Source organism: Sceloporus occidentalis, unplaced genomic scaffold (genome assembly GCF_023333645.1).
Source record: "Sceloporus occidentalis isolate IW3139 unplaced genomic scaffold, rSceOcc1.0.p SCAF_4, whole genome shotgun sequence".
In the NCBI taxonomy this organism is placed as follows: Eukaryota; Metazoa; Chordata; class Lepidosauria; order Squamata; family Phrynosomatidae; genus Sceloporus; species Sceloporus occidentalis.
In genome coordinates, this window is record NW_028316984.1 from 137,110,955 (window position 1) to 137,126,187 (window position 15,233).

General features: G+C 41.1%; 1 protein-coding gene across 15 annotated transcripts in view; it reads left to right on the forward strand.

Annotated features, from left to right (window-relative positions):
- The window catches only part of GPHN (gephyrin), a 411,497-nt gene that overhangs the window by 254,314 nt on the left and 141,950 nt on the right, over positions 1–15,233 (forward strand). For all 15 annotated transcript variants that reach the window (XM_089521676.1, XM_089521678.1, XM_089521679.1 and 12 more), the window contains one exon: positions 12,908–12,974. In XM_089521676.1, the coding sequence (XP_089377802.1) occupies positions 12,908–12,974 (67 nt within the window). The remainder of the gene's footprint in view (positions 1–12,907; positions 12,975–15,233) is intronic.

Genomic DNA, 15,233 nt, shown 5'->3' on the forward strand with positions numbered 1-15,233 from the left:
TATAGGGCTTTATAGGTTACAACCAACACTTTGTATTGAGCCTGGAAGCTAATGGGCAGCCAGTGAAGAGCTTTTAATACTGGGGTTATATGGTCTGCTCTTGGGGTCCCAGTGACTAATCTGGCTGCAGCATTTTGAACTAATTGAAGCTTCTGAACCTGATACAAAGGTAGCCCGATGTAGAGCGCATTACAGAAATCTAAGCAAGAGGTTACCAGTGCGTGTACTACTGTTTCAGGGTCCTGTCGGTCCAGACAGGGATGCAGCTGGCGTGACTCCCAAACTGCGAACTTTGTCTTTTAGGGGTGTGTCCCCATCCAGGACCGGATGACAGATTCCTCTGTCTGGATCTGGGGTACCTATCACGAGTACCTGTGTTTTCTCTAGATTCAGCTTGAGTTTGTTTTCCCTCATCCAGCCCATTATTGACTGCAGACAGGAGTCCAGAGAAGAGGTGCCATACTTAGTCACTGAATCAGTCGGAGACATGGAGAGAGAGATCTGGGTGTCATCAGCGTACTGATAACACCGTGCTCCATGTCTCCGGATTATCTCTCCCAGCGGCTTCATGTAAATATTAAACAGCATGGGGGACAAAAAGGTGCCCTGAAGGACACCAGATGTTAGCTCTCCTTTGCAAGAGCAACAGCCCCCCAGCCTCACCATCTGGAATCTTCCCGAGAGGTAGGACCGGAGCCACTGGAGCGCAGTGCCGCCGATACCTAACTCTCTCAGGCGTTCCAGAAAGATACCATGGTCTAAGGTATTGAAGGCCGCTGAGATGTCCAAGAGCACCAGCAGGGTCACACTTCCCCTGTCGATACTCAGACAGAGATCATCGACTAAGGCGACCATGGCAGTCTCAACTCCGAACCCCACCCTGAAGCCAGTTTGAAATGGGTCTAGATAATCAGTTTCATCCAAGACAGCTTGGAGTTGGAAGGCGACTGCCCTCTCAATCACCTTGCCCAAAAAAGGTAATAAGGAGACCGGTCTGTTAATTGCTCATTTGTAGGGGATCAAGAGTATATACAGTAGTTAAATTATGTTTGGACTAATGTAATGTGCTCTACTTGGAGATGCCTTTGAAGAGTGTTCGGAAACTTCAGCTGGTCCAAATTGCTACAGCCAAACTATTAACAGGGCAGGGACCATACAATGCCCCTGTTGAAGCAACTCAGCTGCCTGCCAGTACAGTATATTTCCAGGCACAATTCAAATAGTTGGTTTTGGCCTATAAAGCCCTATATGGCTCAGGTCCAGGCTGTTTGGCAGACTGTATCTCCATATATGAACTGGCCCAGGCTCTGAGATTTTCAGTAGAAGCCCTTCTCTCAGTCTCACCACCATTGCAAGCATAGTTGGTGGGGACACGAAAGAGGGCGTTCTCAGTGGCTGCCCATAGACTCTGGAACTCAAGGCCAGAATGGCCCCGTTCCTTGTTGTCCTTCTGCCTGCTGGCTAATATCTTTTTCTTTAAACAGATGCTTAAAACAGAACATTTCTCAAGAATGTTCTGGGTGTGGTTGTTTTTTTTAAATATGTATGGTTTTAAGTACTTTTATCTTTTTAACTGTATTCTATTTTTAAACAAATGATCTATTTTAATATTGCAACAGTTTAATTCTATTTTAATAGTCACTTCTGTAGGTTTTTAATTGAACTTTTTTTAGACTGTAAGCTGCTTTAGGTCCCAATTTTGGGAGAAAAGTGGAATACAAATTAATATAATACTATACACGCAAACACATACACACTAAAAAGGACATGAATTGCCTCAGAGATGTCAAATGGACATCTTGATTCCCTAAAGTTATAAATTTATAATTCCTTCTTAATTCCTCACTTGTAAGAAAGTACAGGGCTAGCCAGCACTCATATGTAGCTCATTTTTATGTGCTGTACAGTTTCTGTTGGTGACTTGAGACAGAGTCACACTTTTCTTTAGAGATGTGACCACAAAATTAGACTTAGACCACCCCACTGACAATCTGGAAAACAGCTCAATTTGGTAAGGATTAATTGGAATGCTGAGTAAATAGACTTGGTCTATGCCTGAGTCTTGATCCAGAAAACTAGTTTGTGTTACCTATTAAATATCGCAGAAAAGGAATACATGACTATAACTTTTTTTGTTTGTCATAATTTGTAGAAACATCCAGGCATTGTATTCCTTTATGCCTGCCAAATTTCAAACAGGTGCAGGGTTGCCTCTTTACCACGCTTCTTTAAATTTTGGGTTTTTTAAGGGAACTTTTTTTGTGTGTTTCTTGGCAGTATTGGATGAAATTTGGGGGCACATGTGCACATCAAGCCTGCTGAGTTTCAAAGAAATGAGTGCAAGGTTGTTGGTTTTTTGTTTTATTTTGGTTTTGGTTTTTGGAAGAGTATCTTTATAGTTTTCAAGTTTTGAAGAAAAGATTGTTGATGCAAATGTGAGTGCGCAGAGTAAACTTGGAAGCCTTGTGTGAAGATAATCAACCGGCAAGCATACAGGAGCACGCCAGGAAAACAGCTGCCAAATAAAAGGCACACCAATGCCTGGCTTATCTCTGAAGAGGCACTTTGTTTATTTGTTGTGAAGACACATGCGAGAACAATTACCAACACCATCCACCAACTACAAACAACTGTACAAATGGACATCTGGGCTTATATACACATTTGCCATGCGACCACCTTGTCCAGCCTCTTCCTATACAAGTTCCTGTGCATTTTGGAATACTTTCCCCCTTGCAAAGATGACACAGTATATTTACACATTGCTACGTGCTCTCTGGCACACACTGTGACCTTGGACATCACCTGCTGGTTTCAGATCCAGCTGCAGCCAATTCCAGGCTTCTGCAAAGTGAATAATCATTTGCATTATGTTATATCTGAACATCTTCATACACTCTATACTTTAAGAAAGATGTGCTTCTGGATTCATTGTTTTGTGGATAATGATGAATTGGAATACAGCAGAAATGACGACGTGTGACTTCCCATCTCTTACTAGATTGAACTTCCACCAGATCTAGCAAGTATAGTTAGTATTGGGGAGTAATGGGAATATCCAGAAGGCTGCATACTTCCCGTCCCCAACATACAACACAGCTAAAGCTACATTACTATACCTATAGAGTTTGGGAAGTGTAGATACACTTTGTTATTATTTGCTCTGTGTTCAGTTTGGAAGATGTTTTGAAAGTGGAATGTTCATGTCCCCCCTTTTTTCTTTGGGGGGGGGGTTAATTTGAATGAAAATTGCATCTGTCACAGAAGTGTCCCTAAGCTAGAAACCAAGTATAGAATTTTGTTTTGCTTTGTTTTCTGTTTGGTACTATAATTAGAGAAAGGATGTTAGAATATGGAACATAAAATGGGAGTGGCAGGAGGACTTGGATATTCAGCATTTTCCAAAAACAAAACAAAACTCTATACAATACTAGAGATGTAATTGTTAACATTCAAATTCAGTGCATTTGGGGGAGCCCTACTTTGATTCAGACATCTCTTAAATTTGTTGGGATCAGGCAGGTTTAGTTTTGGATTCAGGATTTGTCCAAATCTAAAGCATACACCATGTTTCTCTGGGTGATTTTTTTTCTTGAATATGATTGTTCAGCAAACTTGTTCAATGATTATGTTGTGGCAATTCCAAAAACTACATCACACTTGCAGAGACTACTGCTGAACATATCTGTTTGCTGCTAATTCACATTTATTCATTGGTGTACTCATTGTATCAGCTTTACAAAAAAAAAAAAATCTTAGATCTTATTTTACTAAGAAGCTGTTCTTTGACACTTGCTAATACTTTGTTTTATCCACTTCTGTAATATTATCTCTATTTTATTTTATTTTTTGTATCTCTATCAGTTATAAATCTCTGTTCCATCTCTTAGTCTGGGACTTAGATATTTCCAAATCTTTTGTGTAGTCTGATTAAGTATGGTGTTACTCATCTAATCAGGAAATGGGGTATAAAACTGTCAAACAGAATTTCTGCTTAATCTGAACTCTCTGTATCCTGTGTGTTTATTTAATCTTATAACTTGGTAATAATCGGAATGTAATAACCACACAACTTAAAAGAAAGGGCTCTTGCTCTTTTTTTTCACCTAAAGAAACATTGGAGCCTCTGAGTCCAGTTTTGTTCATAGAGTCATTCATCATTCAACATGAAAAAGCAAAAGGTACCAGAGGGGTCACAAAAAAAAAAAAAAAGCAAGAGCGCATCAGACAAATCAATTAAAAATTTACTACAGCAACACTGTGGACTGTAGCACAAGCTCCAATTGATATAAATTGTTCGCTCTTACTACAAAACTGACAAGCATAGAAATACCAATGAACAAAGCACCAAACTGGCACCTAATGCAAGAAGAGAAAAATACTGAATTACAGGATTTGACAGCCGACATACAGGATAAGACTGAAGATCTTGAACATAGTAATGGAAAGCTTCAGGAAGACTTTCCTGAATATGCAGATGATGGAGACATGATCACCCTTGAAATCTCCTGGCTAAATGAAATATATTCAGTGCTATCAAAGGGGACATGGCTGCAAAGATCAACCCAAGATTTGCAAGATATCCAAATCTGCAACATATTACATTTGCAAGATATCTAAAGAAGGCTAACATGCTCAGTCTTATAATAATCTTCATGGCCTTGAAAAATAGGTACATAACCACTGGTTTATCAGGATATGCTGTCAGATCGAGCCATATGCACACAAGCTTGGATAGGAGTGTGTCGTTTATGGGTGGGGATTCCCCTTCAGATTTATTGTGCACTCTGGGAGCAAAGATCTTACTGCAGCCACAAAAGCACAAGTCATGGAGATCTGTGATACTCTTGGAAGAGCTTTAGAAAGATAACAGTGCCATCAAAAATGCTCTTGAAAGAGGACAAGTTGCCAGATCCATTAAATCTTCTGGTTGTAAGTCAATGAAAAAGAGAAGGTAAACACTTCAAATTCAATATGTCATGAGAAGAAAGAAAGCCGCCATTTTGTCATGTGAGATTATATTATCTACTACATCACTGTAGATTGAACTGCTATAGCTGAAGAGTTTAAGAAAAAAAGTTTAGCAGGTAAGCAGTGGAATAGGGCGTCCTATAGATTTGTTAAATATCAAATCCACATACATTGACCCCTCTAAGAGACAGGCTGTACATGTATGGCTGTTGAGAGAATTTTTCTTCACCCATTTGTTGGGGCATACTATTACTGATTGCATTGTGTATGTGTTTCTATGGTTAAACACTAAACACTTTGTACAAAGGAGATCTGTTTTCCACTCAGAGTGCCAATTTGAACTGGTGAGCCAAAGAATTAAAATATATTCAAAATAGGGATAGGATAGACAGCTAGATTCATTCATGGAAACTGATTATAAGACGTTTTGTTACAGTAATATTAGTGGTAGTAGAATTCAAAGATGTGTTAGTCTGCAAAATCAGTATACAAAGGGATCTTAGAGCACCTTTGAGACTAACTGAAAGAAAGAAGCTGGTAGCATGAGTTTTCACAGACTTGAGCCCTCTTCCTCCGATGCATGCTTGGAATAGAGAGTCCAGAGACAGACCTGTATAATCTAGTTGTTTATGAGAATGTCAGTTTAAATTGAAAAATTGTGTGTATGGAGATAAGGTGGCAAGTTCAGTTTTAACTACAGTAATTGGGGGACAAAGACAGGAGGAAGGATGTTACCTAAAGCCAAGCAGAGTGGATAACTAGTGTGGGAACCAGAAAGGAGATGTGATGAACTGGTCAATGGCGCCCTCATGAGGATAGGGGGTTAGATAGTATTGAAATATGTGTAGTGCACCAGGAAACCATTGTCTGTGTTCAAGCTGATGCTGATGGACATGAGTCTGTGGATACGTTCCAATTCTGCAATTTCTTTTTCATATATTCTTCTATAGTTCTTTTCTTCAAGGTTGGTTTTTCTGAGGTCCAAGACAGAATGCTCAGGAAGATTGAATTGTTCTCCAACTAGTTTTTGTGTATTGCCATTACTAATGTCTGATTTGTGTTCATTTATCCTCTCGCACAGGGACTAGCCTGTTTGCCCAATGTTGAATGCTAAAGGGTGTTTTTGACATAACATGGCATAAATCACATTGGAGGATGAGTGAGTGAAAGTCCATCTAATATTGTGAGTGATGTCATTAGGTCCTGTGATGACATTTCCTGAATAAATGTGTTTACAGAGTTGGCATCTGGGTTTGTGGCAATTCTACCAGTGTCCACATCTGTGTTGTGTGTCCTGTAGGTGAGTAACGGTTTGAGGTTTGGAGGCTACCTTTAGGTGAATAAAGGCCTGCTACCAAGAGTCTCGAGTGGGCAGCATTTGTCAAGAATGGGTTGTAGTTTGTTGATGATACATCTGAGTGGTTTCAAATGGGAGCTGTATGTCACCACTAGTGGGGTTCTGTCATTTTGCACTCTTCAGTCTGTTCTGTAATAGATTAGTCTTGGGTACAAGTCTTACCTTATTTATTTGTTGTTGTTTTTGCTTCATATGGTAAATATTGCAGCTTGAGGAATAATTATTGTAATTCCATGAGTTTGGCATTGCTGTCTTGTGGGTCTGAATAGATGTGATTGTATCGGAAGGCTTGACTCCTCTTCTTCTTCCTTCCTCCTCCTCTGACTCTTGCTGCTACAGCCTCCTCCTCTTCCTCTTCCACCCCACTTCCTCTTCCTCCTTCTCCTCTTCCTCATCTACTGCCCCTCCCTCACATGGGTTTGCCGTCCGTGGATGCTGGTATCCATGGATGGCAAGTCCAAGGATACCGAGAGACTACTATATTTAAAGACTCTGATCATCAGTTTTTTTCCTAGAATTGGGGGTGCGTTACAGACCGCTGAGAAGCAGCGGTCTGGCTCCGCCTCCGCTTGCAGCGTCCGGGAACCGCAGCCTTTAAACGGTGCAGCTCCCGGACGCTGCAGAGAAGGAGCGCGGAAATCGCGCTCCTTCTCAGGGCCCCGGAAGAGGCGTTGCGAGTGCCAAAGGGCGCACTCGCGGCATCACTTCTGGTGCGCCACGTGCGGATGCAGAGCGTCCGCTACGTCAAAATGGCGGTGCCCGTATGAACAGGGCGCCACCATTTTGTACGGACTGAGTCCGTGATAGGGTAAGGGGCGTCTAGAAGAGACACCCCTTTTTCAAACTGGGACGTCCTCAGGACATCCCTAATGGCGGTTTGTAACCCGCCATAGAGTTGGAAGAGACCACAAGGGGCATCCAGTTCAACCCCATTTTGCCATGCAGGAGTACAGAATCAGAGCACCCCAGACAAATGGCCATCCAGCCTGTTTAAAGACCTCCAAAGAAGGAGATTCCACCACTTTCCAAGGGAGTTTGTTCCACTGTCAAACAGCTCTCACTGTCAGGAAGTTCCTCTTAATAGCTTGCTCCATCCTCAGTATGATACCCCTTCAAATACTTAAACAGGGCTATTATATCACCTTTTAACCATCACTTTTCCAGGCTAAACATACCCAGCTTCCTAAGTCTCTCACCATTTTGGTCGCCCTCCTCTGGAAATGCTCCAGCTTGTCAATATCCTTTTTGAATTGTGGTGCCCAGAACTGGACACAGGATTCCAGGTGAGGCCAAAGCAGAATAGAGTGGCACTATTACTTCCCTTGATCTATACCAGGGGTAGGCAACCTGCAGCCCGCGGCCCGGATGCGGCCCGGCGAGGCCTTGGGACCGGCCCCAGCCCAGTCCTGCCGCCAATTGCCGCCGGGGCCTTTGGCCTCTCGCGCGCAGGGGCAATTGTCTATAGAAGCCTCAGAAACATGCATTTATGTTAACATTTTTTAAAAAATCAGCAAATTTTTTCGCGTGTCCTCCACTTTTTTTAAAAAAAGTGTCCACCATTTGAAAATTTTGTCCTGCATTTGTCCCGGTTTATTTATTTATTTAATTTTTTTAAATTATTTAATTATTTATTTTTTGGCTTCGGCCCCCCAGTTGTCTGAGGGACAGCAACCCGGCCCCCAGCTCAAAAAGGTTGCCTACCCCTGATCTATACACTATACTATACCCTATACTTCTGTTGATGCAGCCTAGAATCGCATTGGCCTTTTTAGCTGCCAGATCACATTGCTGACTCATATTCTACTTATGGTATAATAATAATAATAATAATAATAATAATAATAATAATAATGATAATATGATTTATTTATATGCCGCCCAATCACTGGGAATCCGGGCAGCTTACAACAGAGGGGATAATAGACGGTTCCCTGCCCTCAGGCTTACAATCTAAAAAGACATGACACAAAAGGAGAAGGGAATGGTGACGGGGGGAGGGGATCAGGCCCAGCAGTTCTTCTTTCCCTCTGAGGCCAGGACCAAGGCAGATGGACTGGAGGGAGGGCTCTTCTTCCAGGCTAGCCCTGGTGGAGCTGGGCCAGCCTCATTCTCTCCCTCCCAGGCCGAATGATGACAGTTATGGAGGGAGGAGCCTCTTTCTTCAGCCTAGCCCTGATGGAGCTGGGCCAGACTAATTCCCTCCCTCACAGGCTGAAAGATCTAGTACTCCTAGATCTCTTTCACATGTTGTCTTGTTAAGCCAGGTGGCCCCCCATCCTATATCTATGCATTTTATTTTATTTTATTTTATTTTATTTTATTTTATTTTTGCTCTAAGTTCAGTACCTTACATTTCTCAGTGCAGAAATTCATTTTGTTAGCTTTGGCCCAATTTTGTAATCTATTAAGGTTATTTTGAATTTTGATGCTCTCGTGTGGGGTAGTAGCTGTTCCTTTTAATTTGGTGTCATCTGCAAATTTGATAAGCATGCCCTCTATTCTTTTGTCCAAGTCACTGATAAAGATGTTTGTCACCAGTTTTTATGTAATATCTTGCTTGTCTGGTGTGGAAATCTCAAAAGTTTGCACTCACAGTGCTGTGCATTTCTGATGGGTCCTAGTAAATGCTTTACCTGACCATAGATTTTAGAATTTCTGGCTGACACAAATATCTTGTTTGGGGCTCATTGTATCGTTGAGAGACTTGCAAGAGACAGAAAAGATATTATTTAAAAACATTAAATAATGGAAATCACAGTAGAACAAGTTACAGCAAGACACAGAATACACCAAAATGACTGCTTAAGGCTCACCAAACATTTAAAAGACCTAGGGAGTTTTGAAAGATCACTTAGTAGTGAAAAGAAAACAAAGGAGGAGCAGACACATGTCTCTGCTCAGGAAATAAAAGAGTACCTGAGATCTTAACACTATGTTCATGCAAGAAGAGGTAGTCTTCCAGTTAACCTGATCCCATGTAAATTAAGGCTTTGTCAAAATGAGCAGTTTGAAGTATGTTTGGAAGTGGGCTGGAAGGGCCTTAATAGATTGGAAAGCTGGACAAAAACTACCAGAAGGAATTTCATCAAGGATAAATGTAAAGTATACAATACTTATAAAAAATGAAATACTGTCAGCCCTCTGTATCCACAGATTCTTTATCTACAGATTCATTTTTAACAATACAGTATAAATTACAAAAAGCAAACCTTGATTTTACCATTTTATATGAATCACTGTTTCACTGTGCCACTGTATTTAATGTATTTAATGGGACTGTATTGAATGGCATCCATGGACTTTGATATCCACAGCAAATCCCGGAACCAAATCCCAGCAGATACCAAGGGCCCACTGTGCACAAATATGGATGGGTGACACCTGACTTGACGAAAGTACCTATGAAAAGGATCCAGTGGTCTTAGTAGACCACAAGTTGAATATGAGTGAACAGTGTGGTGTAGTTGTCATAAAGGCCAATGCAGTTCTGGGTTGCATCAAAAGGAGCATAGTGTCCAGGTCAAGGTATGTAATAGTACCACTGTATTCAGCTTTGATGATATCTTACCTGGAATACTGTGTCCAGTTCTGGGCACCACAGTTAAAAAGGGAAGTTGACAAGCTGGAATGAGTTCGGAGGAGAGCAACCAGGATGGTAAGGGAATGGCTTAGGGGGCTGGGAATGTTTAACTTGGAGAAGAGAAGACTGTGATATGATAGCCATTTTTAAATATTTGAAGGGATGCCATGTTGAAGGTGAAGCAAGCTCAAATGGTATTGCTGCTTAGTATCCATAGGTTAGTGAGTATTGTGCTCCATCCCATATTTTTTATTCCACACATGAAATGACATTGTCTAGAATGGCAGTTACATGCAAACTGGTGGTTGTCTTCAGGTTTTATAGGCTGTTTCTGACTGTTCAGGAAGAGTTAATTGAATAATTATGGCTCTTTCAGCTGCTCCCCACAAATGGCATCCCCAACAGTGGTACTTTCCTGTGACTTTGATTTCTTCATTCTGTTGCTTTGTTAGAATTTCAGAGCTACTTTGTCTTTCTAGCCACTTTGTTTTACCTTTCTGTAGTTTAGAAGTAGTAAAGCTATTCCTTTCTTTGAATTAGTTTTGCCATCCCATTTCTTCCAATGTCCACGTGTGTTCTCCTCTCTTCTACCATAAAAAATACTATTTTCTAACATCAGTCCAAATCAACAAGATAGTCCTTCCTATTTTATTCCAGTTATACCTTAACACACTTCTTTCCTCTTCACTACTTCGACATGCTCCATAGTTACTTACCTGGGAGTAAGCACTTTGTATGTCATTTTGCTTACTTTTGAGTAGATGTTTATGGTTGTGTGACCATATATACTTTTGGAATAGTAGAAGTTTGAGACAAAGAGAGAAGGTAGCAGTTAGTAAAGATTGAACAGATATTCCAAACCTTTTTTGTTGGGGGGGGGGGGGACAAGAGGAGGCAAAAGATTTGTCTAATGTTCACTTTGACTTGCTCCACCAAATGTATGTCAGACCTCTCACGAAGCAGATTGGGTAGTATCCCCTCACTCAGTGGAACAAGAGGGTTGACAGTCACATGACTCCTTATCCCACCAAGATAGTCTTCTGCCAGTACTTTGGAGATCTGTGCATCCAGATCAGTTGTCCACTTGATTCTTTTCTCTGAAGACATCTTTGTACAAAATATAGAGTGTGCACAGACAAGTACTCCCCAGTGCTCTGCTGGCCTCTTTATTTCTGTGAATGAGAAGAGCTGTCGTTCTCCAGTGCCCAGCCTGATGTATTGGTGGGCTCCTGAGAGTGTCCTCCACTTGGAAATCCTACTTAAATGTGGGCTGTCGGTGTAAATTTAGAAGTACAGCTAAGAGAAAAAGTAATATTCAACAGAGTAATGCTGCTTTTCTACTCAAGTATTTTTTCTCAATAGCAGAAATACTAACATAGTAATTGAAATTGTTCCTTTTTCTTCCTTTTTACTATGGAAAGAACAGACTGATTCTGCTGATGTGATGCTGTAGTTATGTATTTAAAAGGAGAGACTACAGCATTCTACTTGACTGGTGGGAACAGTGTCCATAAAACATCGTTAAGGAACGTACCATCCCTCTAAATCTAATACAGAGTGCTTGAATTCAAGCATTTTATTGATTTGCCTTCCAAAGGGAGCACTGACTATATCCTAGAGAATGAACATGGTATTCTGGTTTGGGTTTTGGACTAGGACTCTGAGAGCCAGCATGGTGAAGTGGTTTGAGTGTTGAACTGGGACACTGGGAGACCAGGGTTCAAATCCGCACTTGGCCATGGAAACCCACTGGATGACCTTGGGCAAATCACACTTTCTCAGCCTCAAAGGCAAACATCTGAGGCCCTGTTCTGGGAGGAAGGCAGGATATAAATAAATAAAATAATAAAATAATACTAATACCTTCTGAACAAATTCTGCCAAAAAAAAAAAATCCTTTGGGTCGCCACAAATCACAAATGATTGAAGACTTACAACAACAGCTTAGACTGCAGGAGCCCAAGGTTTAAATCCTCAGTCAGCCATGGAAACTCCTAGGTGATCTTGGGCAAGTCATACTCTCCCAGCCTTAGAGGAAGCCAAAAGCAAAATTCCTCTGAATGAATCTGGCCAAGAAAAACCTGTGATATGAATGTCATAAATTGGAGTTGACTTGAAAGCACATCCTGTCCATCACTGCCTAATTATTTAACTTGATAACTGTGACCAAACAATTTGGTAAACTACTTTTGTTGTCAATTTGAGAAAGCTTTTAGATTTATAGCATTTATATATCGATGGAACTCTTCTCTGTGCATGTGTGTGTGCCTTCACATTGCCTGTTCACCTGTGGCAACCCCATGAATTTTGCAGGGGTTTTCTTGGCAAGGAATACTCTGGGACAGTTTTGCCTGTTCCTTCCTCTGAAATATAGCCTACTGCCTCTTGTATTAGTTTGTGGTCTCCTATCCAAGTATTAACCAGGGTTGACCATGCTTACCTTTCAAGGTCAGACAGAATCTGGTGCCTTTAGAGTATATTTGTAAGCAGGATGCAGTGGCTCAAGTGGTTAAGATGCTGACTCTGTTGATTGCAAGATCAGCAGGTTGGCAGTTGGAGGCCCGGGTGCCACATGATGGGGTGAGCCCCCATCACTAGTTTCAGCTTCTGCCAACGTAGCCATTCAAAAGCATGCAAATGCAAGTAGATAAATAGGTACCACTCCAGTGGGTAGGTGAACAGTGTTCTGTGCAATCATGCTGGCCACATGATCACAGAGTAGTCTATGACAACTCTGGCTCTTCAGCTTAGTAACGGAGTTGAGCACTACCTCCTGTGGTCAGACACAACTAGACAACCTTGTCAACGGGGAATACCTTTACCTTTACCTAATATTTATAAATCAAATAAGGCAAGAACAATGGAATCCATTTATTAATTTCTGTTGAACACATCCTTTCACCTGCTTTAACCATTAGCCATTTATGTCTGATTAATCATTCCTGGTAAATCTTTCCCATGCATTGTTTTTCAGCACTCTCTCTCTTTCTCTTTTCCAGACCTGTATGTGGAATCAGAGGGAAGACTCTCATAATTAACCTTCCAGGTAGCAAGAAAGGGTCACAGGTGAGCAATATACTGTGGGAGAAGACAGTAAATATTATAATTCAATGGAAGTTGAATAATTTTGTTTATTGTTTTTTCTAAAACTTATGAACATTGTGCAGTTATTAGTGAAGTGGTGAAATGGAAAGGAAAGGGTGAGAATTATTTTATTGAACACTAGTTTCATCCTGTGAAAAATTGCATCCTACTTCAGGTTATCAAAAGAAGGAACTGTTTGTTCACTGAGATTTTTTTCCCCTTTAAGTATCTAAATGTCTACTATTAATTAGAGACCTCAACCCTCTGTTAAAAAGTGAGAGAAAGCCATTCTGTACAGATTCTTTTGTGTATATCAGATAGATGTTTTGAGTGTGGTACAGATGGCTAGATTAAGGCATGACATTATTGGGTTTATATAGAATGTATCAGGGCTAAGCTACACATTACATGAAATCCAATTTCATTATGTGTGACTCTTTCTTAAACCCTAATAGTTGGTGCAATATGTGATGGATCAAAATTAGGAATTCTGTGTGTCAGAAAGTGTCCTGCCATGGACTGATCTTGCCTTAGTCTTTAAACAAGAAATAAGGGGGAAGACAAACTCAGGGTGGGACTGGCCAAGCTCCCAAGCCCCAGAGATATGTGTTCTCAGTCAGATATCAGGGCAGTCAAGAAACAAAGAGGGGTTTGTTGTAATTATATGGAAAATGAAGACAAAAGAAACAAAGAATTGAAGCAAAACTGAGATCAGACATGGTAGTCCAGTCTGAAAATAGGCATGGGCCACTCAAAGGCAAAGTCAGGCACAGTCGAGCAGCCTAAGTGTAGGCAGGATTCCAGAGATAAGATAGGAAGTGAGGTCCAAAAAGGTAATGGAAACAAAGTAGTAGCCGATGTCCAGGTAGCAGTATAGTGGTCAGCCAGGATGGAAGACAGGAGCAAGAAGCTGGATTGCATGACTATTGGACCTATGTCCCAGCAAGTGTCTTCTTTTATGTAGCTTATTCTCTCAAACTCATTGTAGATGTAACTGAAACTTATTAGACCTCAAGACATAAAGGTATAAGTGACTTCTTGCTTCCATCTCCACCTTCTGACATCAGCATTCCCTGGTGGTGAAAACAGGCCAGCTGAATTGGGGGCCTCATCTGCAGGTCCTCTGCTGCTGATAGGCCTGGCACAGTTTTTCCTGAGATAGTAAGTACTCTAGTATTGCTGGTATTTGGAGCTTTCATCTGACTTCTGTCTAGGTCAGGAAGACAAGAGAATTGATTAACCGTTTATTGTATGCCACAGTCCATTGGCACCAATAACTAGATCTCTTCCATGTTAGATAGCAATTTCAGAGGGAATTTTCATCAGAACTCAGTAGGTGGCAAGAATTTTTTAAAAAGAAAATGCTACAATCCTGATTCTGACTTACCCCACTCCCCATGGGCTTTCTGGTTGACGTTTGAAAACCACTAAGTCATTACTGGACTACACATTTTAAATAACATGACCTTCCATGATTAAGCTATTAAAGCACTAGCAGCATGATAGCCTTTTGGCTGAAAAGCGGAGTATAAATAAATTGTTGTTGTTGTTGTTGTGTTATTTCAGGCATTTTCCCATTTTTCTTTGTGGTCTCTTTGACTCACACATATGGGTCATTTGTGTACTTGCCTGTGTGCTTTACATTGAATAAAGTGGCCATGTTCACATAGATTCTTTCCTCACTACTTAACTGGCTGGCTTAATAGAACATTTGCTGGATTATCCAACTATTTTGTTGTATTTACAGATTGGCAAGCAGTGTTTTGAGTCTTCCAAAGTGTACAAACCATGCTTTGATACTGCTTTGCAACTGTGGTGTGGATTAATTACTCAGTAAGTTGAAGCAAGGGACATGAGGAGGAGGAGACAGAAGCATGCACACATGCTCATGCCTGATCTTCCAACAGCATTAATACTCAGCACCCTTGTACTGCTGTGACTGTCGGGGTGCTCAGGTAGGGTCCACTGGTGTTAGCACATGCTGAGGCTCAAGTGGCACTGATCCCTGTTTTGGCTCTGCCTGCCCATATCCTGACTATAGCCTCTCCTGACAGTGGCAGTTAAATCTCTAAAGCCACCAACCATTTTCATTGCCTCAGTCTGCCTTAGAGTGTCAGATAGAGTGTTACTCTAGGGCATTGTGGGAAATTTAAAATGGGTAGTTTCCATACCCATTTGGTAAACCCACAATCAGGATGGCTCTCTAATGAAAGAGGCTTATAAATCTGCATCTTGCCATCA